The sequence below is a fragment of the Somniosus microcephalus genome, chromosome 17, assembly GCF_052327205.1.
Source record: "Somniosus microcephalus isolate GS21.2 chromosome 17, FLI_Smic_1.0, whole genome shotgun sequence".
Classification (NCBI taxonomy): domain Eukaryota; kingdom Metazoa; phylum Chordata; class Chondrichthyes; order Squaliformes; family Somniosidae; genus Somniosus; species Somniosus microcephalus.
The window spans coordinates 9943928-9971823 of NC_141003.1; the positions used below are offsets into that span (position 1 = coordinate 9943928).

Sequence of the window (27896 nt, forward strand, 5' to 3'; positions counted from 1 at the left end):
ATGTTCCGAAGCTTCTATGAGCTGGATTTCGGGGACATCAGTGTGGCAGACCTGTACACAAAAGAAGACACGACCAAGAGGGGCAGACAGTGCAGGGGGGTTATGAACGATGTTTTCACTGGGTTTAATACCGGGGCCTCAGTTATGAACAGCCTGGATGATGTGCAGCTGGCCCTACAGATTAATGGGCTAAAGTCTCAGCTGCGCAGCATCCTAGGGAAGGAGAATGATGTTTTGGGCTCCACGCTTCATGAGGGGATGGCTATGACTGTGCACCTGAAGGAGATTGTCGCCCAGCTAGAGGCTCATGCTCGGACGATAAACACCTTGATTAAGGAGGACCGGCTGGCCTCCAATCAGGCGGCACAAAATGAGGTGTGTGTGCTCTATGGGGCCTGGTTGCTGGGAGAGGGTCGCAGTAACTTGGAAGACCTTAGGCAAGGTCGGGACCCCTCCTGGATCAGCAACCAGCACCTGGAGGCACTGCACCCCTATAGCCACACCCTCAGCCCATGCCAGCTCCGAGTGGCATCGGAGGCCTATCCTGTCCCGGTTGACTGTGGGAAATCCAACCACACAATTATGGGTGTGGTTGTGCGAATGCCAGTGATGGGGTCTTCCGCCAGACCAGCACCCCTGTATCATGTGGAGAATGTCGGGGTCATTCGTGGGGGGGTACACGTCCGTTTCACAATGCTCCCACCCTATGTCATTGTGTGGGAGCACACAGTGACGGGTACTGACCTGTCTGGTTGCCGTAGCCGGGGAGCACAGGTGATACTGTGTCCCCAGCACTTGAACGCCTTCAGGAGGTCACAATGCGGGTTTAGCACTGCTGGGGCAGAACCTATAAATTGCACGATGGAGGTAATGGCGCCTGGCCATGTGCCTCCACAGATAGCATATGTGGGTGGTGGGACATATTGTGTCACCACGACTGCCCACCGGTATAGGCACGGCCCAAGTGAGTGGTGTGATATACCGGATGGCAGCTTTTGCTTTAAACCTAGGGCAGAAGTTCAAGTGGCCCAGGAAAGGATCATTCCAATCCCGGAACCCTCCACAATTCACCTCACGGTACAGCACAATGTAAGTGACTTGCAGAACTATGTTGCCCGGTTTGGGTACTCTATACCACTCTTACCTGAGAAACTCACTGCCTTATTAAAGGCAGTGGACCTCAGTCAAAAACATTACTTCACCCTTGAACAGAAAAACAAAGACATAGCTCTTGGGATTGCAGACATACAGTCACCCGCATGGTGGGAATGGGGAACAAGGGTAGATATCCCTGTCGGGCTTCGCATGGCCTCCCACACGCTGGTAATTGTACAACTGGTCATTGCAGTGTATCTCATTATAAACACCTGCAAAGCCAGAAGAGCCCTCAAAGCACACCGGTATCTGAAATTATTCAACAAGCAGCAACAGAAGGACAGCCCAGTATAACCATGAGAAGAATGCCCTTTTGTTTCCAGGTATTCTTTCCTTGTCGGAAACAAAGAGGACCATTCTGATGCACTGTATCGCAGCACTACTCACACCCGGAGCTGGCTAATACCATACATTACGTCAGCTGTCAAAACTTATGTACGGCAGATCACACAGTACGAACTTACGCCATCACAGATATATATCTTATACTGTATGGATATGGAGAAAGCTGTACAACTGTGCAGGAAAGGACGCAAGGAACACACGCGGCATGGGGTATTTTGTTATGCTCTATATATTGGAAAAATGTAATACCTTGTTTTGATGTATACCTGAAAGGGAATATGATTTTTTTGTTTTTTTGTTATGTTTTTACACTAACTTTGTAAGGGTTATTAGTTAGAGTAAACAACAGGGATGACTGACACTTGGTAGGCCTTTGGATTTTCTTACATGCCAATTGACACATCCCAGCATTACCCGGTTGTGTCAAGATGGGGGACTGTAGGGTTCGAAAATCCACAACCACGTTTTACCAAAAATTGGATTGCCCTATACAGTTTAAAACCAACATTTTCGGCCAAGGCAGAGGTCCCGACAAGCAGGCTGGGATATGCCTGGGACATCCGAATACAGGGGACTGTGGCTCAGAGGCGAGCCATAGATGTCGGCCAATCAAAGCAGAGTGCATTCTCAAAGGCCAATCAGGGGACCGAGTCAGACCTGAAGCGAGGAAACCCCTGGCCAATGGGGACCACCCGGTCCGGGTTTGAATATGTGACTCACCCCTAATCGGGCTATGAATACAAGCCATCATCACCTTAATCAACTCGGACTAGGGACAATAGTCTTGGGATCACTACAGTTAAGAGGTGGCCCAAACTAATCAAGTCCCAGGACTGACACAATGGGGCAGCAGACTTGGAGGAGCCGATGTGCACTCAAAACAATACCCCTGTCCTCACACCTACCTGTATAAATATGGAACGCAAGAAGGACCAACGCTGAGAGAGAACTATTACCAGAAGAACGAACAGGAGAGCGAGTTAAGACGCTGAGGGAAAAGACGCGCCCGGGAGGGACGAGCTGGGGCGAACTAACATCTAAAGAACTCCAACCGCACTGAGGAGAAGATCCACCATCAGGCCCCAGGCTCAATCGGTATACTGAAGGTTTACTCCGCTACCAGATGGCGCAACATCGCCGCAAGAAGCCGTACCGTATACCGACTCCCGTTCCGGGGACATCGACAAGAAGACACCAACGACTGAAGTGGCTGTGGAAGACGGCATTCACTCCAGCCATTTCGAGAACCAACTAATGACAACCGACCGAAAGCGCAATCAACAAAACCAAACTTCGAGAAAACCCGACCAGACGCAGCAAGGTCCTCTCCGAGGTTCAGGGTACGGCGAACCCCGAGGCACAGGTCGAATTCCGACGATGACAACAACAACCCAACAACCGCACTCAAAATTCCATCTGTCAAGGGAGGAGGCTGAGAGTATAATCCAAGGGCCTGCAACTGTCAGTCTAGTTTAGGTAGGAAAGTGGGTTGGTGGGATTGGACTTGGTAAAGATAAAACTGTGTAAACATTCTCGTTGTGTCCGTTCTCTCTCATATTTTATTTATAGTTATAAATGTGTGTGTGTGTTTTTTATGTTTGTGGTAGAACTTACCTTGGCAAATAAAATTGGTTGTCACCTGTTCTTTTTCCAAGGACTACTTGTCTCCGAGTGTCTATTTAAAGTGCATCGTTCTCCACCCAAATTCTGGAGCTAGAACCAGATAGGGGCATTAGGGCGCTTCGAACCCGCCAAACAAGGGAACAGCAGACTAGGGAAAAGAGAGAGGACTCCAGGAGCACTTGGGCTCAGGAGTACCCCACAGATTAGGTATAAACTGTGCGGGTCGCCACCGTATTTTAGTCCTCCTCTATAAGCTGTTGTTCTCTATCTCCTTAGAGGGTGTTTAGTGACACCCGACCTGCAGGCTAACATAAGCTGCAAGGGTATAAAGGAGACCGAGGCCCAATACATCAACAGGCACTAAAGACCCCTGCAATTGGGCAGAGCAGAGCCTCATCCCCTTACAATGTGATACTTTATTAAACACCTTTTGAAAGTCCATATACACAACATCAACTGCACTAACCTCATCAACACTCTCCATTCCTTCATTAAAGAACTCAATCAAGTTAGTCAAACATAATGGCCTAGAAATTCGGTGGAGGCCCAAACGGGCCACCAAGCTCGCCTGGGCGCCGGAATTACCGCTGCGATCGGAGCAGTTGCGCCCGCTGGAAATTCAGCTTGAGTGCCCCAAGATGGATGCGGGGTGCTGCTCGAGGCGCCCTGCGTCCCTCTTGGGGCGCTGAAACTGAATATCGCAGCGCAACATGCCGCAGCGCCACACGCTACGGCACGGCGCACTGTGGTACTGCAGGCCTTCCTCCCCTTAAGGGGGAGGGGCCTGCACCAGCGCGATCACCGATCGCGTGTGCCGGTAAAAGAGCCCGGCACCGAGGAGAAGCGCCGGGCTCTCGGGACACTGCCCGGGGGGGGGGGGGGGATCAGGAGGCCGGGGATGGAGGTGCTGGCAGGCGGCCACCGAAAAAATGGCCGCCCCACACCTCCACCTTAATTTGCACCACTACCACCACAGGTAGGCCCTGTGAACCGGACGCGATTTGCGATCGGCGTTACAGAGGCGGGCGCGACCAAATATCACGATTGGGGCGGTAGCGGGGCACTGCGCACACCGATGATGTCATCAGTGGCGGCGCAGCGCTACGGGCTAACGCTACCATTAGCACCCCAGCTAAATATCGTGGGAGGCATGGCCAGTGGCGCTAAAGCCACTGAGTGCCCTGTTTAGGCGTTAACTGGTGGCGCAGCCCACCAAATTTCTAGGCCAATTTGCCTTTCACAAATCCATGCTGCCTTTCATTTATTAACCCATATTTTTCCAAGTGCCAATTAGTTTTCTCCCGGATTATTCTCCACCACGGACGCATACGGTTTGGGACTCCTTACCTAAGGAAGGATATACTTGCCATAGTTGGAATGCAACGTAGGTTCACCAGACTGATTCCTGGGATGAGGGGATTGTCCTATGAGGAAAGATTGAGGAGACTGGGCCTATATTCCCTAAAATTTAGAAGAATGAGAGGTGAACGCATTGAAACATATAACATTATAACAAGGCTGGACAGGGTAGTGCTGGGAGGGTGTTTACCCTGGCTGGGGAGTCTAGAATTAGGGGTCACAGTCTCAGAATAAGGGGTCGGCCATTTTGGACTGAGATGAGGAAAAATTTCTTCGCTCAAAGGGTTGTGAATCTTTGGAATTCTCTATCCCAGAGGGCTGTGGATGCTCAGTCGTTGAGTATATTCAAGACAGAGAGCGATAGATTTTTGAATATTAAGGGAATCAAGGGATATGGGGATAGTGTGGGAAGGTGGAGTTGAGGTAGAAGATCAGCCATGACCTTATTGAATGACGGAGCAGGCTCGAAGGGCCAAATGGCCTACTCCTGCTCCTATTTCTTATGTTCTTATGTTAAGCTGACTGGCCTGTAGTTGTCGGGTTCATCCATCGCCCCTTTTTTGAACAGGAGTGTAACATTTACAACCCTGCAGTCATCTGCCACCACTCCCATATCTAAGGAGGATTGGAAGATTGTGGCCAGAGTCTCCACAATTTCCACCCTTACTTCCTTCAGCAACCTGGGATACATCCCATCTGGACTGGGTGACTTTTCTACATCCTCTTTATTTTTATTTGGTCTAATTTCTCTACCACCACCTCCTTTACTGTGACATTGATAGCATCCTCTTCCTTAGAGAAGACAGATGCAAAGTTCTCAATCAGCACCTCAGCCATGCCCTCTGCCTCCACAAGAAGATCTCCATTTTGGGCCCCACCCTTCCTTTGATTATCATTTTAGTAGCTATATGTTTATAAAGGACTTTTGGGTTCCCTTTTACATTACCCAGTAGTATATTCTCATATTCCCTCTTTGCCCTTTATAGTAATCTGGGATGTAATGTTTAAGTTATCCACCAGATGGAGCCAAATATTAAGGGTTCACATTCACCAGTATTTAAGGTAATGGATCATGTATTCAATGTCCTGGTACACCAGTTAATATGGTAATGTGGCATTGCATTATGGGTATGACTCAGAGGTTGATCCTCCATCTTGTGCTCGTGCAATGAGAATTGTGTGCCTGGCCTCCAGCTTGTAAGAGATATGTTCCTCTGCTACACTGTGTAAATAAACAGTTGGGTTTGCTCCTAATATCTCGCTTCTCTCAGTTTCTGACCTTACCACTCGGATATCACATATTGGCGACGAGGATAAACAGATCACAATTTGACGAAGAAAAAAAAAAGGAACACTGAATAACGGATCGTGGCTGCTACGGTAGGAAAGATCTCTGCTTTTGATGTTCAGACGCAGACCTGGGATGAATACTGCGAGGTGTTGATGCATTTCTTTGAAGCAAATGATATAATTGATGTCGGAAAAAGGAGAGCAATTTTGCTCACTTCCGTGGGAAGTCAGACGTATAGTTTAATGAGAAACTTATGCAGTCCTGCAAAGCCTGGAGACAGATCATTTGCTGACTTAGTGGCCTTGCTAAAGGACCATTTCAATCCCAGACCGAGTGAGATTGTACAGCGTTTCAAATTTAATTCATGGAACAGAAAACCAGGAGAGACTGTATTGGATTATGTAGCGGTGTTGCGGAAATTGGCACACAATTGCAATTACGGCAACAACCTGAAAGACATGCTGAGAGATAGGCTAGTTTGCGGGATAATGGATGATCGAATACAGCGGAGATTATTGTCCGAGACTGGGCTTACGTATGAAAAAGCGTTGGAACTTTCTCAAGCCATAGAGACAGTGAACCGAGATGTAAAAGAAATACAAGGTTCAGACTGGGCTACTACAAAGCAAGTTGCAGGTCAGGTTATTGTGCACAAGTTAAACATGCGTCAGAAACCACAACGTGAGCATGTAAAGGCATGTTATAGATGCAATGGCGATCACCTGGCGAGGGAATGCAGGTTTCTGGAGGAAAAGTGCCACAAGTGTGGGAAAAAAGGGCACATAAAACGTGCATGCAGGGCAAAAGCAATCGTGGGGGAATACAAACTAAAAGGGGGAGGAAAGCAAAACCTAGGAAGAGAAGTGAAAAAACAGGAAGCACATCACCTCAGCGGAGAAGCTGAGAAAGAAGACGACATGTTCATAATGCATAGTATGGTAGAGAACATTCCAAAAGTGGATCCTATCACTTTGCAACTGACAGTAAATGACTCTAAGGTCAACTCTGAAGTGGATACAGGATGCGGGGTAACCATAATGGACAGGGAGGAGTACTCAAAGGTGTGGAACCGTGCAAAAGTTCCAGAGTTAAAGTTTTGCTCTATGCAGCTTAAAACATATACCGGTGAACGAGTGGCGACATTGGGTACAGCTACTGTAACTGTGCAACACAGGGACACAGTGGAACAGCTACCTGTAGTTGTAGTATCGGGTTCCGGACCAAACCTGTTAGGTCGGGGCTGGATACAAGAACTTAAATTAGATTGGGGAGCAATAAATCAAATAGAGGGAGGCAAACAGTTGTCTTTGCAAGAAGTGTTGATTGAACATGAGAACGTGTTCAAGGAAGAACTTGGCACATTTAATGGCCCCCCAGCTAAGATTTATGTAGACAAGGAGGCACTGCCAAGGTTTTTTAAACAACGGCCTGTGCCGTATGCCATGAAACTGAAGGTTGATCGTCTTTTGAGAGAGAACATACTGGAACCCGTGAAATGTTCAGAATGGGTAGCTCCCATTGTACCTATTTTAAAACCGGACAATTCGGTAAGACTCTGTGGAGATTATAAATTGACAGTAAATAGGATGTCTAAACTAGAACAGTATCCTATTCCCAAAACAGAGGATCTCTTTGCAAACCTGGCTGGAGGGAAGAAATTCATGAAGCTGGATATGAGTCATGCATACTTGCAGATTACACTAGATGAGGAATCCAAGAAGTATGTAACCATAAATACACACAAGGGTTTGTTTACCTATAACCGCTTACCATTCGGTGTCCCATCTAGTCCAGCTATTTTCCAGAGGACTATCGAGGGTGTACTGCAAGGGATCCCACATGTTTCAATCTATCTGGATGACATTCTGGTGACGGGAAGAACCGACCAGGAGCATCTGAGCACTCTGAGAGCGGTACTACAAAGATTGGATAAGGCTGGGTTACGGCTCAAGAGAAGAAAGTGCACTTTCCTGGGGAATGAGGCCGTGTTCCTGGGACACAGAGTGGATGCCACCGGGCTCCATCCAATCAAGGAGAAGGCACAAGCACTGCAGGAGGCCCCAGCTCCTACCAATGTGACTGAGTTAAAAGCTTACCTGGGACTGCTAAACTATTATAACAGATTTTTACCAAACTTGGCAACAGTGTTAGCACCTCTTCACAAACTTCTGCGCAAGGAGACACAGTGGCAGTGGAAAGAGGAACAGAGGGTTTCATTTGAACAGTCCAAGAAACTGATGCTGTCCTCGGAGGTGCTGGTTCACTACAATGCAGAGAAAGACATCATTCTCTCTTGTGATGCTTCACCTTACGGGGTGGGGGCGGTTCTTTCACACAGCTTGGAAGATGGAACAGAAAGACCAATAGGGTTTATGTCTCGAACTCTGACACCAGCGGAAAAAAACTATTCCCAGTTAGATAAAGAGGGGTTAGCAGTAATGTTTGGGTTACGGAGGTTTCACAAGTACATATATGGCAGGAAATTCACCATATGCACCGATCATAAACCTCTTCTATCTCTTTTTAATGAATTGAAAGCAGTACCACAGATGGTGTCACCCTGGATCCAGAGGTGGGCAGTGACGTTGAGGGCATATGAGTATGTCATCGTTTACAAGGCGGGCAAGTACCATGGGAACGCAGATGCCTTGAGCCATCTTCCACTGCCAGGTACACCTATCCGTGCAGCTCCAGAGGACAGAGTTTTGATGTTGGAGGACACGGACACGGTAATTGTGACCGCTGAACAAGTAAGGACTTGGACCGGTAAAGATCCAGTACTGTCTAGAGCCCGAGAATATGTGATGAGGGGTTGGCCACAGCATCCGGAAGGGACTGATTTCATACCTTACAGTGTCAGGAAGACAGAGCTGGGTGTGCAGGATGGTTGCGTGTTGTGGGGCGCACGAGTGATTATTCCACAGCCAGCACTACAGTCTATCCTAGGGCAACTACATCCGTGTCATCCTGGAGTTTCGCGTATGAAAGCCTTGGCAAGGAGTTACTTGTGGTGGCCAAAGCTAGATGAGGAGATAGAAAATCTAGTCAAGACATGCAGCACTTGTCAAGTACACAGGAAGGCACCAGCAGCGGCTCCTCTCCACCCCTGGGAGTGGCCGGATAAACCATGGAGAAGATTACATGTAGATTATGCGGGTCCATTCATGGGAAAGATGTTCCTCATAATCATGGATGCCCATTCCAAATGGATGGATGTTTATCCTGTAAATTCTGCTTCATCTACTGTTACTATAGACTGCCTGCGTAGGACTTTTATTAATCAAGGGCTACCGGAGATCGTAGTAAGTGACAATGCCACGTGTTTTGGGAGTACAGAAACAAAAGAGTTCATGAGAAACAATGGCATAGTGCACGTGACCTCAGCTCTATATCATCCGTCTTCAAATGGACTTGCGGAGAGAGCCATACAAACATTTAAGGAGATGATGAAAAAAAGTGCGGAAGGGAGTTTGGCAGCCAAGGTGTCACGAGTTCTGTTCAGCTACAGAATAACACCTCAATCTACCACAGGACTCTCTCCTGCTGAGCTGTTGTTAGGACATCGACTACGCTCCACTCTTGACCTGGTTCACCCAGATCTAAAAAGGTGGAAAACCGACAAATCAAACAAAAGGAGAACCATGACAGAAGGACAAAGAGCTGCAGTTTTGGAGAAGGAGATGCGGTCCTTACCAGGAATTTCAGTTATGGTCCAAAATGGATTCCTGGCGTCATAGACTCAATGACCGGTCCAGTATCATATACGGTCATGGTGGGAACTGGTCAGGTAGTATGCAGACATGTAGATCAGATACTGACCAGACAAGGGGAAATCGAACTGGAGGTTCCAGAGGAGATGTCAGAGGACAAGTTGGCCCCCAGTTATCCAAATGCATCGGTGGTACCAGCACCACGAACAGAGCCAGTTCCACCTGGACACCTTCGTCAAGAGGAAACCATCATAGCAGAGTCAGATACTCTGAGTACTGCTCAGGAGCAGCAGGTGGCTCTACCACAACCAAGCAGGGACTTGACTGTAAGACGTTCACCAAGAGCTCACAAGCCGCCAGAGAGATTGATAACAACCTGCTAGATTCGTTCAGTATGGACTATCATTAAAGGAGTTTCCTTATGGGACTTTTTAAGAACGTTGTTAAGAAATTAATGTTCAACTTAAGAGGGGAGAGATATAGTAATCTGGGATGTAATGTTTAAGTTATCCACCAGATGGAGCCAAATATTAAGGGTTCACATTCACCAGTATTTAAGGTACTGGGTCATGTATTCAATGTCCTGGTACACCAGTTAATACGGTAATGCGGCATTGCATTATGGGTATGACTCAGAGGTTGATCCTCCATCTTGTGCTCGTGCAATGAGAATTGTGTGCCTGGCCTCCAGCTTGTAAGATATGTTCCTCTGCTACACCGTGTAAATAAACAGTTGGGTTTGTTCCTAATATCTCGCTTCTCTCAGTTTCTGACCTTACCACTCGATATCACACCCTTCTATTTCCTTTTTCAGTTCTCTGCATTTTCTGTAGTCACCTTGATTCTCTACTGTATTATGAACCTGACATTTATCATAAGCCTCCTTTGTCTGTTTCATTTTAATCTCTACATCTTTAGTCATCCAGGGAGCTCTAGCTTAAGATGCCCTTTCTTTCCCCCTCGTAGGAATATGTTGAATCTGTACTCGATCTATCTCCTCTTTGACGGCCTCGCATTGTTCAGTTACTGTTTTACCTGTCAATCTTTAATTCCATTCCACCCGGACCAGATCCCTTTTCAACTCGCTGAAATTACCTCTCCTCCTGTTGAGAATTTTCACAATTGATTGTTCCTTGTCCTTTTCCATAATTACTCTAACCCTAATTATATTGTTTCCCAAATGCTCTCCCACTGAAACATGCTCCATTTGCCCCACTTCATTCCCAGAACTAGATCCAGCACTGCTTCTTTCCTCATTGGGCTGGAAACACCCTGATCAAGAAAGTTCTCTTGTACACATTTCAAGAATTCTCCTTGTTTCCTCTTTACAGTTATTTTTGCAGGCTATATGAATAATTGAAGTCCCCCATTATCACTTCTCTAAGGTTCTTGCATCTTTCTGTAATTTGCCAGCAACTTTGCTCCTCTATCTCCTTCCCACTATTTGGTGGCCTATAGTACACACCCAGTAGTGTAATAGCTCCTCTATTGTTCCTTAATTCTAACCAAATAGATTCTGTCTTTGAACTCTCACATACACCATCCCTTTCTAGTGGTGTAACAGCATCTTTGATCAATAGCCCCACATGTCCGTTTTTCCTTTCCTATCTTTCCTGAATACCTTGTAGCCAGGAATATTAAGTGTCCATTCCTCTCCTTGTTTGAGCCAAGTCTCCGTTATTGCCACTATATCATAATCTCATGTGGCAACTTGTGCCTACAGCTCACCAACCTTATTTACCACGCTTCGCGCATTTACGCACATGCACTCCAAACTCATCTTAGTCTACCTCACATTTTCCCCCTGTCAGATCCCTCCTATTTCTGAACTACTCTTTATTTCAATGCAGTTTGTCTCTCCCAGTCCTCTGTGCACCTTGTATCTCCTCTCCAATGCTTCATCCTCACACACACTCACTTGTAGCAATGCAGGCTCAGGACTTTATTGAAACCTCACACCATCCACAACCAGTATGAGCACACAGATCTTTTCATACATCGCAAAACCAGTATGAGAGCTCAAGTCTTCCACACTACACCAGTCCAGTATGAGAGCAAGCTGCTAAAACACAGAGGCCTAGAAATTCAGTTGTTTGCGCCAGCCGCTAGCGCCTTAGAAGTGGGGCGCTAAGCGGCTAGCGCCCGGGCGCGGCGCGATCTGCACCTCTTGCAAAATTCAGTTAAGATTTAGCAGCGGCGGAAAACCTTTGCACGCGTTCATCTGCGCGCGCAGATCCTGACGTCATTTCATGGTGCAACGTCCTTTGTGCGCCCCGAACTGGAAATTCAGTGGCGCCGGCCTATTGTGCGCCTGGCGCCTCCCCGCGACTGCTAGAGGGGAACAGTTCCCAGTTGCTGCGGGGCGCGGGGGCGCTAATTAAAGGGGACTCCTCTTGCAGTATAAATGGCAGCCATTTTGCTCCACTCCTTCTTTGTGAGAGACGGGTATTTGGAGAGAGACAAAGGTAGAGAGCTTTCTGGTTTGGCTCAACACTCGCACAGGTATTTATGGCTTCAGGCCAGAGCTTTGCACTTGTCTTTAACTTCAGTGTCATAGCATTGATTGGAAACATATAATGGGGGCTGCAATGGGTGGAAACGTTGGGCTTCTCCATTGCATTCAAAGGGCTCAGAGACGCCGTGAGAGAGTGCCAGTCATGGCCAGACGGAGAAGGGCCAACAGGCATTGGCAAAGGAGTCCTTACCCACCCAGGGTATACCGCCAGCAGTTCTCATATCTGAACATGTCTGAGGAGCAGTGTGTTCGGAGGCTGCGATTCAGAAGGGCGGTGGTCACTGAGATCTGCCACCTGCTTCGCGGAGATCTGCAGCCACAGCTGAGGAGCAGGACGTCTCTGTCGGTGGCAGTGAAGGTGATGGTGGCTCTCAACTTCTATGCCACCGCTCCTTCCAATCCACCACTGGGGACATTTCCAACATCTCCCAGTTCGCAGTACATTGCTGCATCCGCCAGGTGACCAATGCCCTTTTCAGAAGGAGACAGCAGTTCATCTCCTTCCCCATGACCGTGGACAAGCAGTATTAGTGGGCTTCCCCATGGTGCAGGGCGCCATTGACTGCACGCATGTGGCTTTGCGGGCACCTCTAGAGAATGCTGAGGATTACCGCAACCAGAAGGGCTACCATTCGCTCAACGTGCAGTTGGTGTGTGACCACAGGCAGCTCATCCTAGCTGTCAATGCCCGCTTTCCAGGCAGCAGCCACGATGCCTTCATCCTGCGCCAGACTTCTGTGGCAGACATTTTCGAGGCCCAGCCTCACCCACGAGGATGGCTTCTCGGGGACAAAGGCTATCCTTTGTGCACCTGGCTGATGACCCCGCTCCGTGCGCCCAGCACCCCTGCTGAAGAGCGATACAATGACAGCCATCAAGCAACCAGGAACATCATCGAGCAAACAATCGGTGTGCTGAAGCAACGGTTCCGCTGTCTGGATCATTCCGGGGGAGAACTACAGTACTCGCCTGAGCGAGTCTCCCATTTCGTTGTCGTGTGCTGCATGCTGCACAACCTGGCTATCCGCAGGACTCAGCCACTGCCAGCAGACATTGGAAGACCACCAGAGGAGGAGGAAGAGGAGGACCAGCACGGGAGGGAGGCAGAAAGTGCAAGGGCCACCCGTCGGCGGCTTATTGCAAGTCGGTTCTAGGCCCCCTCTCAGGGAATGGCTTGTGCCAATGGCAGAAGATGAATGTAGCTGCTCCACAAGCCCTCAGCCGAGCAGGGCAACCAGGACTTCAAAAAGAAAACATGGACAGTGCGATTTAAGAAAATGTTTTACTGTGATACCTCTGTGCCCTTCCCACATGACAAACTAATGGAGAGAAACACCCCCCAAAAACACAAATACACCAGTCTCGGCCTTTATATATAAAACAAATATACCAGTCTCGGCCTTTATATCTAAAACAAATACAGCAGTCTCTGCCTTTATAAATAAAACAAAACATTTGGCCACACCTTCTACTTTTTCCCCTGCGAGGGTGATCCGTCTCGCTTCCGTGATTGGCCCCTACCCGCCCTGCAGCTCCTCCTCAATGGGACCCCAGTGGCTGCAGCAAGGCTGGGGGAAGGCTGCTGAGGGTCAGTTGGTGAGACAGCAGATGCCCTTGGGGGTCAGCCTGGACCAGCTCTGGGCCTGGAGGGGCCGGCTGCTGACTGCTCCAACTCTGCTTGGGCGGCATCAGTCTGTCCAACGGCTGGTGGCAGCTGCAATGGAGGAGTGACAGTGTTGGCTGCAGGAATGCTGCCAACCTGACAGATCACAGGTCGACTGATACATTAGCACTCGCACGGGCCAGCACTGCAGCATGCGCAGCAATCTGCTGAAGCACAGACTGCTGGGCTGCTGCAGCGCGGCGAGTGCCCCGGCGATGCCTGGCCGATCCAGCGAGGGTGGCAGCAGTTAGAGCCCGTGTGGCCCTGGTCTGTGTCTGCATGACACCAGCCAGTGAATGCATGGCACGACTGAGCACTTGGCTAAAAGCCGCCTGTGATGCAGCGAAGTCCTACTGACTCCTAGTCTGTGCTGCCACGAAGTCCTGCAGACTCCTGGCCTGTGCTGCACTGAATTGTTGCAGACTCCTGGCCTGAGCTGCCCCGAATTCCTGCACACACCTTGCCAGTGACTCTATGGAGTCAGGCATCCTTGCCACTGCAGCCATGAGCTCAGTGTGCCTGCGCTCAGCCTGGGCGCCCATTTCCGCTAGGAGCTGCACCTCCTCTGCGCTCACCGTCGCAGGACTGGAGGCCGCACTCACCCTCCGGGGAGAAGGCCGCTGAGCTTCCCCACCCCTCCCGCGTTGCTTCAGCCCGCTGGTCCCCGGAGCTTCACTCTCCTCCGACCCTTCCACCCTGCTGCCCTCCAGGGAAGACGTGTCACCATCATGGCCGTGGGCTGCCTCGGCTGAGGGTGTCCCCGATGGGCCGGCTTCCTCTTCCTCCTCCTCTATGTCTGACTCGGACACAGTGCCAGCTGAGGGGCCGCCTCCTCACCTGGCGAGTCACCATCTGAAAGCAGGGAGGCACAAGCGTTGCTTTAGAGTGAGGACAGGGCGGCAGTGAGGGAGGCATGAGTGCTGCTGTGCACTGCATTGGTTCGATAGTGGCAAAGGATGCTGGTGTGAGGCGCAAGTGGAAAGGGAGAGGTCAAAAAGGTGATGACCTTACCATTGGTGCCCAGAACAGGGTCAGCATCTCCAGTGGCGACGGGGCCACTCAGCCGGCCTGCCATGATCTGCTCCACTCGCTGCTCGAGGTCGCTCAGCTGTTTCAGGTCAGGACGGCCTCCCCCGGTCTGTCGCTGCTGTCTTCTGTTATGCGCCAGCTTGCCCTGCAAGAGAAAGGATGGCCTCTAAGTACAGTGCCAAGCCCTGATCTTGCCCGCACTGCCTCCCATGGTTGAATAGCCCTGACAGTGTCAAGCCCTGATCTCGCCTGCACTGCCTCCCATGGTCGAATAGCCCTGACATTGCCAAGCCCTGATCTTGCCTGCACTGCCTCCCATGGTCAAATAGCCCTGACAGTGTCAAGCCCTGATCTTGCCTGCACTGCCTCCCATGATCGAATAGCCCTGACAGTGTCTAAAGTCCTGAATGTGCAAGTGCTTTTCATGACAGTCCCATAGCTGCTGGATGAGGGCTGGGCATTAGGGCTTTCAGGCCCCTTTGGCCATAAAGTGAGGTGCACATGCAGGGATGAGGAGGATGCTGGAAAGGGTACTCACCCTGACAACCCGAGTGAGGTCGTTTAATTTTTTCCGGCATTGGGTTGATGTCCTGCCAACCACGCTGTTGGACGTGACCCTGTTTGCCACCTCCCTCCATGCTTTCTGATATTCGGCGGGCATCGGCCTCCTGCCACCCTCAGGGAAGAGGATATGGCGCCTGCGGTCCACTGCGCCAACCAGCAGCCTCAGGTCTCCCTGGCCTTCTCCATTCTCCTGGGCGTGGAGCAGTTCCAGAAGCAGTGTTCAGGCCTTGCCTTAGGGCTGCAGTGTGCAGGGCGTGGCAGCCAAGCAATTCCACCCTCCCCCTTTAAGTGCTGACCGGCGCCTGACTGTCTGCCCTCAATGAGCAACTCGCTGCACCTGCGCTGCGCCCACCTTCGGTGTTTGCGCCCCGGATCGCCGGCTTAGCACCTAATGATAGTCATGCATCGCCTGCTGTAGCGCAGCAGCAACCTCTTGGGGCGATGCAACTGAATATCGGCGAAGGTGGCGCTAAGTTGTGCCGGGCGCAAAAGTTAGCGAACACCATGCTGTGGCGCCCCAAACGTGGCTATACTGAATTTCTAGGCCAGACTCACTGCAATCGTATACCATTCTTTACCCTTGATCACTACATTCCATGCATACCACCAATAAATCATAGTGCATTAAAGAGACATACAAATGACAACAGAACAACAGCATGAACTAAACAAACATGCACTTCCATAAACACAAGTGACCTAATTGCTATCATAAACTCTTTCCATTCCCCTAAACACAAGTGACTAGGCTGACATAATCCAGACCATTACAGATATGTCTGAATGACGCTTGCACATTCTACTGTAGGAACGGAGGTTCCTATCAAAAGACTGAGTTCGACTCAGATAATTAAATTAATGAACTTTAATGAAAACAAACGAGTTTAAACTGGAAACTGCTAGGACACATCAATAACAGGTCTATTCTCTCTGAGGACTCCACGAGGACTGATCCCCTGATCAGGAGAGTGACGTCATGACGTCATCACGTTCTTCCCGCCGTTGGGGCATCACGTGACTAACGGCATGACGTCATCACGTGCTGTAAAGGTAACCGGCATTGTACAGTCAAACAGTGTAATTAAAGGTACAGGCACAGACAGTAACTACATTGCTGTTAAAGGAATTATGTACAACCGCTCAGTCCTTTGGTGGCTCCGCCACAATACTATATTACCTTCCTGTGAAGATATCCTTGCTTTAAAATCCCCTTACACTATTTACAACCTACACTCAGCAGAAAGCTGTTTAACTTTTAACTCATCATGTTCTGGTCTCACAGACTGTGCAGAAATAATAATGAGGTACTCACTCCCCCGATTCTTCTCTCTGTCCTTTCTGCCAGATGTTATCTGGGTAATGCTACAATGTACCGTAATATCAAGCAATCATGGACTTAAAAGATTCTCCAGCTCTCCTTTCCATTATGCATCTTGTGGATATTCTTGCTAAGTTACATTTCCCACTAGCTTTCAGTCATTCCAATTTCATTGTTAACTCAAAGGAATTCAACCCGGAATTTTAGAAATCCAAATTCTATGTCACTCTTTAATTTTAATCCCTCTGATAGGTACTAGTATGTTTAACTCTATTTTGTTTCATTAAAAAGTCAGTTTCGCTATGGAGTATGTGTCAGTGCCTTGATTAAAAGTTGTCTCACTCTCCTGAGCCACATTAACCATTTCATGTTGTGCTGCTGTCAAGTAACTGAGCATGTCTGAGAGCCGTTCTTCAGTGCATCTTCATCATGCATTTCCGCATGCTAGTTGCCTCACGCGCAACATATCACATTTGGCCATATCCCAATATCGTACCACACTTGACATCAGATACAAGCCATTCCTGGGCTTTTAAGTTATTTTATGAAAAGATCAGAGGTCTTTCCTCATCTCTCTCTGCATGGTCCCAATGTCTAGGGTACTGGCTAGGATATCAAATATATTTTTTCATTGTTCCGTATAGGCAAAGACAGAAACCTATCAATTGATGATTCTCACCTACACTTTCCTTACTTTCAATAGAATGTACATCAATATCAAACTGAAATCCTTTTAGGAATCATGTCCATGATAATGTTACTCAGGGGTGCACTCACTTCGGGTTCCTGAAGTTCACCTAGGAATTTAAAAAAAAAATAATTCCCATTATATTACCATTTCATCTCATTCTTGAGCGCTGGAGAAAATTTACTATCCAATACAATATGATCATTACCATTTAGCAAAGTTCCCAAATCAATCTAAGTTATCAACACATTTTTGTCATTCTGTTTAAACTGTTATTGAACCTTTTATTCCTCAAACTATTGTAATCCCAGAGAGCAATTCAGTCTGCAAGATGTGGGGTGTTAGTTACCTTTAACACAACAGTCTGTCCCCCCAAAAAACTTTATTTCTTAACACACAGTGTGGAGAGAATCACGTAGACTGGACCTTCTCAAAACAGAATTTGATTATCCCCTTAAATTTCAGATAAATTTCTCTTCCCGGGTGCTTGAACAGCAACTCTTATCAATTTAAATTTCACATACAAATTATGCCCAGGCTTGATGGTTTTACAAAGGAGACAAAAGTAGTTGTAATTGCATTTGGATCTAAGGGGGAAAAGATCAGTCTCGACCATTTTGGTGCGCTAACATCACCTGGGCACTAACTCTAATTAGCGCTGGCGACCGCAAAATTCAGTTTTAGCACCCCAAGAGGGAAGTGGAGTGTTACACACTCCTCTTAGGGTGCTAACCTTAGAGCAAGGTGCAACCGCAGAGTGCTACTCAAGTTCCGGCGCTGTCAATTACAAGTACTCAGACAGACTGGCGCCTTCCAGTTCTTAGAAGGGAGGTTCAATCATACTGCACAGCCTCACTCAGATCATTGCTGCCTGTGAACTGGGCCTGCAAGGAGCCGCAAACCATCCTTGAGAAATCTCTTGGCTGATCAGCGGCCCAGGGAGAGAGCTCACTGGTTCAGTGACCAGGCTTTGGAGGCTCTGGTCACGGCCGTGGAACGCCGACGGGCCGCGCTCTTCCCGGACATGGGCAGGAGGCCATTGCCGCAGGAGTTCAGGGGGAAGTGGAGGGAGGTGGCCCAGGGCGTCTCGGCCAGAAGTGTGGTCCACAGAACTCTCACCCAGTACCACAAGAAGTTCAACCACCTCACTCAGGTGGTCAGGGTGAGTACATGCTTCAAAAACCTGAACATGCCACCATCTCAACCTCACTCCGTGCACAGGCGGTATAGACCGCCAAATCCCCACCACCAACAATGCCCACCTACTAAAAGTGACATCCACATCTCACGCCTTGCATACATTAACAGCTATTCAACTATGGTAGGCACATCTGCCAAACACATGGCTGCACACTCACTCACACTCTGTCCTTTTTCTTGCAGGCCAAGCTTGCTCCTAACAGGAGGGAGCAGCAATGCACAGGAGGACGTCAGGTGGAGCTGCACCCACTTACAGACCTGGAGGAGCGAGTGCGCAGCATCATTGCGGCCCAGGTCGTGGGCACTGTGGCAGTCAGAGACGTAAACCCACTTGTGGACAACAACGGTATGTTCATCACCACTCCCCCCTCACAACACCAGCCTTTCCCACTTTCCATCTAAGTATACTGTCGCCATTCTTTGCTCCCTTCCTGCCCCCCTGCTCTCACGTTAAAGCCACTCTTGTACCTCCCTGCTTCCTGCCTCCCAGTGGCAGCGATGCGGGAGAAGAGGAGGAACAACAAGCCGGAGCCTCACTGCCTGTGTCTCCCGAAGGTGCTAGGTCCGATAATGGGGTGACGCGGTTGCTGGAGGGGAGCAGGAGATTTGGATCTGATGTGGGTGAAGCTCCGGGACCCAGTGGGCTGCAGCAAAGCCATGGGGGAAGGGAAGCTCAGGGGCCATCTCCCCAGAGGGTGAGTGTACGCACAAGTTCTGCTGCACAGGTCTCGGATGAGGACCTCGATATCGTGGTGATGAACATGCACACTGAGCTCATGGGTGCAATGGCAAGGGTGCCCGAGAACATGGATGCACTGGCTAGGAGCATGGAGGAGTCTGCCACCAGCACAGCTGTCATCTGTGCGCAAACCCTTAAGCCCATCCTTGCCTCGTTGCAGAGGATGGCTGAATTGCAGAGACACCGTGGGGACCCAAACCAACACCAGCCGCATGTAATGGGTGAGGTGGCAGTATCTATTACAGCACAGGCCAAGGCAACCCAACGGCTTAGTGCTGGAATCGAGTCATTGGTTGGTGCCATCCAATCTCAGACTGCTCTCATGCAATCTCAGGTTGATGCCACACAAGCGCTGACTGCTGCCATCATAGCTGGGACGACCACTGTCCACCGGGGATCTCACCGGGTGCCGCAGCAGGCCAACAATCTGTGCTCGAGCAGATTGATCCGGATGCTGTGGTTCTGCCCCATGGGAGTGGCAGTGTGTCGGTCGAGCAGGAAGGTGCTGTCCTCTCTCAGGATGACAGCATTCCTGCTCCCACCACTGCCACTCCGCCATTGCACTTGTCGCAGCCTGTAATCCAGCCATCCCAGACTGCTGTTGCCCATGCAGAGTTGGTGCAGTCTGCAGCCGGGCCCTCCAGGCCCAGAGCTGGTCGAGGGCGTCCTTCAAGGCCATCTGCAGTCTCTAGATCCGACATTCAGCAGCCTTCCGCCAGCCTTGTTGCAGCCACTGGGGCCCCATTATGGAGGAACAGTAGGGTGGGAAGGGAGGGAAGTGCGAGTGGGAAGGAGATCACTCTCGAAGGGCAAATAACTAAAATTTCTCTAATATATGGGGGGAATATTTGTCCCAAAGTTGGATGTGTATGTGGTAAGAACCAGTTTTGTTTGCTAATGAATTGTTGTGTTTGTTTGTTATTGGTTGTGCTTAATAAGACACAGATGGTCAGAAAAATAAAACATTTTATTGAAACGTTACAAATTTCCTCATGTCACTCATTGGAACTCTGCCCGGTAATAGGGGTAGCGGGATGACTGTAATGATGTGCTTTTGATCCCAAAAGCCATCTTCACTGTCATTCATCAGAAGCGCTGCCTTATGAAGCATTCACGAACAGCCCTTGCAGAAGCAACATTGAGCACCTCCCTCCCACGTTGTTGCTGCTCATCCTCCTCCTGAGGTGGTGCACCAATCCCTGGTGGCAATGGCTGGGTCCTCAGAATTGCGAGGTTGTGAAGCATGCAGCACACAATGAAAACTGATATTCGATCGGTGGAGTACTGCAGGGCTCCTCCAGAGTGGTCAAGAAACCGGAACCGTTATTTCAGCACGCTGATTGTCTGCTCAATCAGGTTCCTAGTGGTGCTATGGCTTTCATTGTACGTGAGCTCAGCGGGGGTGTTGGTGTTACGGGGCGGTGTCATCAGCCAGGAGCAGAGGGGATAACCCTTGTCCCCGAGGAGCCAGCCATGAGGTTGATGCGGCGGTTGGAACAGTTCTGGGACACCAGTCTGGCACTGGATGAATGCCACCGTCACCTTCACTGCCACTGACAGAGGGGTCCTGAGCTGAGGCTGGGGCTCTGGCTGCAGGAGGTGGCAGAGCTCTGTGACCACCTCCTTGCTGAAGCAGAGCTTTCTAAAACACTGCTCCTCAGACAGGTGGTTTTATGAGACTTGCTCCTGGAATAGCCTGTTAGTGTAAGGTCTCCTGTGCAGAGCCCTGTTGGCCCTCCTCCCTCTGGCCACGTTTTCCACTCTCTCGCTCCGCCTCCGGCGATGAAGCTGGAGGACGAGGCCCCATGTTAGTACAGCCCCCATTTAATCTTCTAAGTGTGGTAGTAATAAAGCTGACAGAAATGGGAAGTTGAAAAGTCTTGCTGAGGAACAAAACTCCTTGTAGGACAGCGTTAAATGTCTCCAGGCGCCTCTCTCAATATGCAGAATATTTTGCCGACAGGAAAAAGCAGGAAGCGCACGCCTTTAAATAACGTTCCCCCAGCTCCCAGCCGACTGCAAAATGTCCCCCTCTACCTGTCATTCCTAGTGGCAGGCGCTGAGGCAGGTGGCGAGAATCTATTTAGAGTCCGGGGCGCTGCGTGCTTCGACGACGTCACGATCTCCGGGCGCAGGAAATCGTGGCGGTAGTGTTTAGCGCCACTGCAAACTGCCAGGTCAATTTCGCGGGCAGCGCTAAAATCGCCGCGCACGGACAGTAAGTCATTAGCGCCCCCAGGAGGCGCTAACCAACCACATTTTTCCCCCATGAGCTTCCCTTGTCTCCTTTATTCCATCATAACTATTTATCCTTTTTCACTTAAGCCAATTTTCAATTTCTGATGTTTTCTATTGAATCCCATTCTGTACCGATTCAAAATCTTAAACTCACAGTCCGTGTCCTCAAACAAGTCGGTTACCTCCTGCGCAGTTCTGAACACTTTCTTCTGGTATATGGCAGGTGTGCAACAACATAGAGTAAAGGGTGAAGGGAACGCTGAAGAGTCAGCCGAGAGTCCCAATCCTTTTTTCAGTTCACCCTTCGGAACTGCTGTAACTGCCTCTCTCAACGTTTTCAATATTCCAAGTCCCATTCCACATCCCTTTAGACCATGCATACAACTCCCACATTTTAGCTTTACACTGAACATCCCATCAGTTCTGAGACAGCCCATTCCTACAGGAATTTTAAGTGATTCTGAGCAAGCTTTTCCCATTGCTTTCATCTCTAACTGTTTCTGCATCAGTTTCTCAGGAATTGCTCCTCGTGTCTCTGGGGTGATGGGGTACTGTCTCGGTGGGGAGGAGGTGGGGGGCCTTCCTCTAGGACCACCTCAACCTTCATTCATCCGACAGACCCTATGTCAATCAAAGATATTTCCCGCTGCCCTTCCACATATGCCTCGATAAAGGGACAACCACCCTATCCTGAAGTAAGGGTCCTAAGAAAGTGACGTGTGGGGTTAAGGTGCAGCTTCCCTATTGCAATTCCGCCTCACTTGCAGAATCTCCTTCGACCTCACCAACTGGCTCAAGGTCTCTTTCCCGTTGATGATGCTTGTTTCCTTTCCTGATTCAACTTTTCTTTTAACTTCTGTAATTCTTTATCCAATCTATCTCTGTCCTCTATCAACTGATGGGTCGGGACCCAGATTCCACCAGGTCCCACTTCCCTCATGCGACCCCTCCTGGGATGTATCCACTCTGGCCCTTCTGCCTTCCATCGCTGTAACCTGTCTCACTTCCATGACTAGGATACATGTAGCTCTCTGATACAGACTTTCCACCCTCACCATCCACTTATCAAAACCCTCATCCCTGCCCCAGGCATCTACTTCCAGCATTACTGAGAGGGGTAGAAGTGTCAAAATGATCTCTCTACGGGTATCATCCCCATAATAATTGATGTCAATCCAATTTGTTCCCAAGCTTTTACACAACTGGAATATACTGTCCCCTGCTTCCCTGGGTCCTTCCCCTGGTAATAATGTAAGACGCCTTATCAATGAGTGCAGCAGCGCAGAGTGAACAACTGCAAGTTTGGTAAGTGTGGGAGTTCGGTGAAGTGGGGGAAGGAGGTGCTTGCTTTCATTAATTTCTCCCGCAGAGTGGCAGCGGACCTGAGCGGGAGCAGACTGAGGCCCCAGAGTGGGAATAAAAGCAGCAGCAGACCTGCATCAACAAGAGAAAACGGCAGTGTGATGTCACAGGTAAGTGATTGGTAGTGACTGTGGGCTAAGTGTTAAGATAGTGACTGTGGGCTAAGTTTTAAGTTAACATATAACATATCACTAAATTTTAAAAACTAAAAGTTAAATTAATTAATTTAATAAACTAAACGAGGTAAATAATTTGATTAACACTAAACTAATTAATTAAACAAATAAAATAATGGGAGAACAGGAGATGTGTTGCTGCTGCAATATGTGGGAGCTTGTGAATATTTTTGTCCAGGGCGGCTACATCTGCGGCTCGAGGAACGCTCCAAGTTGAGGAGCTGGAGTCCGAGCTGCAGACATTGCGAGACATCAGGGAGAGAGAAAGTTACCTGGACCTTTTGCTCCAGGAGGCAGCCACACCCCTTAGATTAAATACTTCAGAATTGACACGTGGTCAGGAACAGGAGGGTGTGACTGCGAATGAGGCAGGTACGGGGAGCCAGGAGGTAGTATTGCAGGAGCCTCAGTCCCTGCACTTGTCCAATAGATTCGAGGTTCTTGCAACCCTTGTGGACAAGTGCGGGGACTGCGGGGAGAACGAGCAAACTGACCATGGCACTGTGGTACAGGAAGCCGTTAAAGTGGGGGGAGTAAAAAGGAAGGTGGTTGTAGTAGGTGACAGTATAGTTAGGGGGATAGATACTGTGCTCTGCAGCCAGGAGCGCGAGTTCAGAAGGCTATGTTGCTTACCCGATGCCAGAGTAAAGGACATCTCCTCTGGGCTGGAGAAGAACTTGGAGTGGGAGGGGGAGGATCCAGTTGTCGTGGTCCACTTAGGTACCAACAACATAGGTAGTACAAAGAAAGAGGTTCTGCTGAGAGTTTGAGCAGCTGGGGACTAAATTAAAAAGCAGAACCACAAAGGTCATAATCTCTGATTACCGGAGCCACGAGCAAATTGGCATAGGGTCAATAGGATCAGGGAGATGAATGCGTGCCTCCAAGATTGGTGTGGGAGAAGTGGGCACCAGTACTGGGGAAACAGAGAGCTGTTCCATTGGGACGGACTACACCTGAACCATGCTGGGACCAGAGTTCTAGCGAATCGAAGAACTAGGGAGATAGGTAGGGCTTTAAACTAAATAATTGGGGGGGGGGGGGAATCTAGAATGCTAAAGAGAAAAGACAAGGAAGCAGTGCAGGAAAGTGATTGGGGTAAGGATAACCAGATTGTATCAGGAAGGGACAGAGCGTACAAACAAAGGAGTGCGCTAACAAATCATGTCCGGGTAAGAAAAAATGGTAATAAGACAAATAGGGCCATAGTACAAAAAATGTTAAGATGTCTAAAAATGTTAAAAAGACAAATCTGAAGGCACTGTATCTGAATGCATGAAGCATTCGTAAAAAGGAAACGAATTAACAGCACAAATAGATGTAAACGAATACGATATAATTGCGATTACGGAGACATGGCTGCAGGGTGACCAAGGCTGGGACCTGAATATCCAAGGATATTCGATATTTAGGAAGGACAGGTGAAAAGGAAAAGGAGGTGGGGTGGCATTGTTAGTAAAGGATAAAATCAGAGTAATAGTGAGAAAGGATATTGGCTCAGAAAATCAAGATGCAGAATCAGTCTGGGTGGAGCTAAGAAGCACCAAGGGGCAGAAAACATTGGTGGGAGTTGTCTATATGCCTCCAAATAGTAGTGGTAATGTAGGGGATGGCATCAAACAGGAAATTAAAGATGCATGTAACAAGGGTACTACAGTAATCATGGGTGACTTTAATCTACATATAGATTGGCCAAACCAAATTAGCAATAATAGTGGAGGATGAATTCTTGGAGTGTGTACGAGATGGTTATTTAGACCAGTATGTTGAGGAGCCAACTAGGGAACAGGCTATCCTAGATTGGGTATTGAGCAATGAGAAGGGGTTAATTAATAATCTTGTTGTGCGTGGTAGTTTAGGGAAGATTGACCATAACATGATAGAATTCTTCATTAAAATGGAAAGTGAAGAAGTCCAATCCGAAACTAGGGTCCTAAATCTAAACAGAGCTTCATTAAAAGACATGATGGTGGATAGGCAATGGCTAACATTTAAGGAACGAATGCATGAATTGCAACAGTTATACATTCCTTCCTGACGCAAAAACACAATAGGAAAAGCGGCCCAACCATGGCTAACAAAAGAAATTAAGGATAGTATTAGATCCAAAGAGGAGTCATATAAAGTTGCCAGAAAAAGTAGCAAGCCTGAGGATTGGGAGCAGTTTAGAGTTCAGCAAAAAAGGACCAAGGGATTGATTAAGAGGGGAAAAATAGAATATGAGAGTAAACTTGCAAGAAACATAAAAGCGGATTGTAAAAGCCTCAACAAGTATGTAAAAAGATAAAAAGATTAGTGAAGACAAATGTAGGTCCCTTACAGTCAGAAACGGGAGAATTTATAATGGGGAACAAGGAAATGGCTGAGCAATTAAACAAATACTTTGGTTCTGTCTTCATGGAAGAGGACACAAATAAATTCCCAGAAATGCTAGGGAACCAAGGGTCTAGTGAGAAGGAGGAATTAAAGGAAATTAGTATTAGTAAAAAAATAGTATTGGAGAAATTAATGGGACTGAAAGCTGATAAATCCCCAGGGCCTGATAATCTGCATCCCAGAGTATTAAAGAGGTAGCCATGGAAATAGTGGATGCATTGGTTGTCATCTTCCAAAATTCTATAGATTATAGAACAGTTCCTGCAGATTGGAGGGTGGCAAATGTAACCCCACTATTTAATGAAGGAGGGAGAGAGAAAACCGGGAACTACAGACCGGTTAGCCTAACATCAGTAGTAGGGAAAATGCTAGAGTCTATTATAAAGGATGTGATAACATGACACTTGGAAAATATCAACGGGATTAGACAAAGTCAACATGGATTTATAAAAGGGAAATCGTGTTTGACAAACCTACTGGAGTCTATTGAGGATGTAACTGGTAGAATAGATAAGGGAGAACCAGTGGATGTGGTGTATTTGGATTTTCAGAAGGCCTTTGATAAAGTCCCACATAAGAGGTCAGTGTGCAAAATTAAAGCACGTGGGATTGGGGGTAGTATACTGGCATGGATTGAAAATTGGTTGACAGGAAACAGAGAGTAAGAATAAATGGGTCTTTTTCGGGGTGGCAGGCGGTGACTAGTGGGGTACTACAGGGATCAGTGCTTGGGTCCCAGCTATTCACAATATATATCAATGTTTTGGATGAGGGAACCAAATGTAATATTTCCAAGTTTGCTGATGACACGAAACTAGGTGGGATTGTGAGTTGTGAGGAGGATGCAAAGAGGCTTCAAGGCGATTTAGACAAGTTGAGTGAGTGGGCAAATACATGGCAGATGCAGTATAATGTGGATAAATGTGAAGTTATCCACTTCGATAGGAAAAACAGAAAGGTAGAGTATTATTTAAATGGTGATAGATTGGGAAATGCTGATGTACAAAGGGACCTTGGTATCCTTGTACACCAGTCACTGAAAGCAAACATGCAGGTGCAGCAAGCAGTTAGGAAGGCAAATTGTATGTTGGCCTTCATTGCAAGAGGATTTGAGTACAGGAGCAAGGATGTCTCACTATAGTTGTACAGGGCCTTGGTGAGACCATACCTGGAGTACTGTGTGCAGTTTTGGTCTTCTTACCTAAAAAAGGATATACTTGCCATAGAGGGAGTGCAGCGAAGGTTCACCAGACTGATTCCTGGGATGGCAGGACTGTCGTATGAGGAGAGATTGGGTTGACTAGGCTTGTATTCACTAGAGTTTAGAAGAATGAGAGGGGATCTCATTGAAACGTATAAAATTCTGACAGGGCTAGACAGACTGGATGCAGGGAGGATGTTTCCCCTGGCTGGGGGGTCTAGAACGAGGGGTCACAGTCTCAGGATACGGGGTAGGACATTTAGGACTGAGATGAGGAGAAATTCCTTCACTCAGAGGGTGGTGAACCTGTGGAATTCTCTACCACAGAAGGCTGTGGAGGCCAAGTCACTGAATATATTTAAAAAGTAGATAGATTTCTAGACACAAAAGGCATCAAAGGTTATGGGGAGAGAGCGAGAATATGGTATTGAGATAGAAGATCAGCCATGATCATATTGAATGGTGGAGCAGGCTCGAAGGGCCGAATGGCCGACTCCTGCTCCTATTTTTCTGTTTCTATCAATTGTGGTCGAGTGAGCACCAAAGATTGCAACTATTATTCTACCGAGCAGGGACCCGGGGTTTGTTTCAAAACCTACCACCTTACCCCGATGATTCCCTAAAGCTGGTAGAATCATATGAACCCTCTGTTTTCTCGGATATGTTCCTCGAAAGCCACCATCCCAGAATATTACGTCACCATTGGTAAAACATATTAAGACCCTGAATCGGTGCAGGTCCCACTTCGTCAAGGATAGCTCATGTCCTGTAACTTTACCCCAACTCGCTCAAACTAGGAATCCCCAAAACCACTAAAGGTAGTGTTCCCTTCATGACCTCCATGGGGAGTGGAAGATTCATGATCTCACCTTGCCTGCCCAAACGTGCTCCTCCACTCTCCGCATTACCGGCAGGTCGGCTGTAACTGTTGCAGGGTGATGAGCGTCTGAGGAGCCGAAGAGGCATCTAACTGCTCCGCCTCCGTACCCAACGTCGCCACTCGAACCACGCGAGTTTGAGGCTTCAAAGTCGGAGATGGCAAACGGTGGTTATGCTCGCTGTCCCTTAATCCCCTTTTCAACTCTTGGACATGGTAAAGCCTCTGAGCACCACCAGGCTTCATCAATTTGTGTCTCTGCTGCAGCTTAGATATTCCTTCCTCTAGTTCTTGATTCCTGTTTTGTTTTCTGTAAGATGCTGCTGCAGCGTCAGAAGAGTCCTGGCTGCTCCGAGCGCCTGGAATCGCAAGTTTTCTACCTCTTTCCTGGCTGCTGCTAGCTGCTCTGAATTCAGCGCTGCTCTATAAGTTCTGAGACTTCTCTATCTCTGGCCTCAACCTCTTCT

General features: G+C 48.4%; 1 protein-coding gene across 1 annotated transcript; it reads left to right on the forward strand.

Moving 5' to 3' along the window:
- LOC147105490 (uncharacterized) lies at positions 1 to 27830 on the forward strand. Its single transcript, XM_086010912.1, has 2 exons — positions 1 to 1323; positions 27747 to 27830. Exons 1-2 carry the CDS (start codon positions 1 to 3, stop codon positions 27828 to 27830), a joined length of 1407 nt encoding a protein of 468 aa, XP_085867038.1.
- The last annotated feature ends 66 nt before the right edge of the window (positions 27831 to 27896 follow it).

Coding starts and splice junctions, on each gene's coding strand:
- LOC147105490 (XM_086010912.1), top strand. CDS start 1: ATGTTCCGAAGCTTCTATGAGCTGGATTTCGGGGACATCAGTGTGGCA. Junction 1,324..27,746: donor GCATGGCCTCCCACACGCTG/GTAATTGTACAA, acceptor GTTTTCTGTAAG/ATGCTGCTGCAGCGTCAGAA.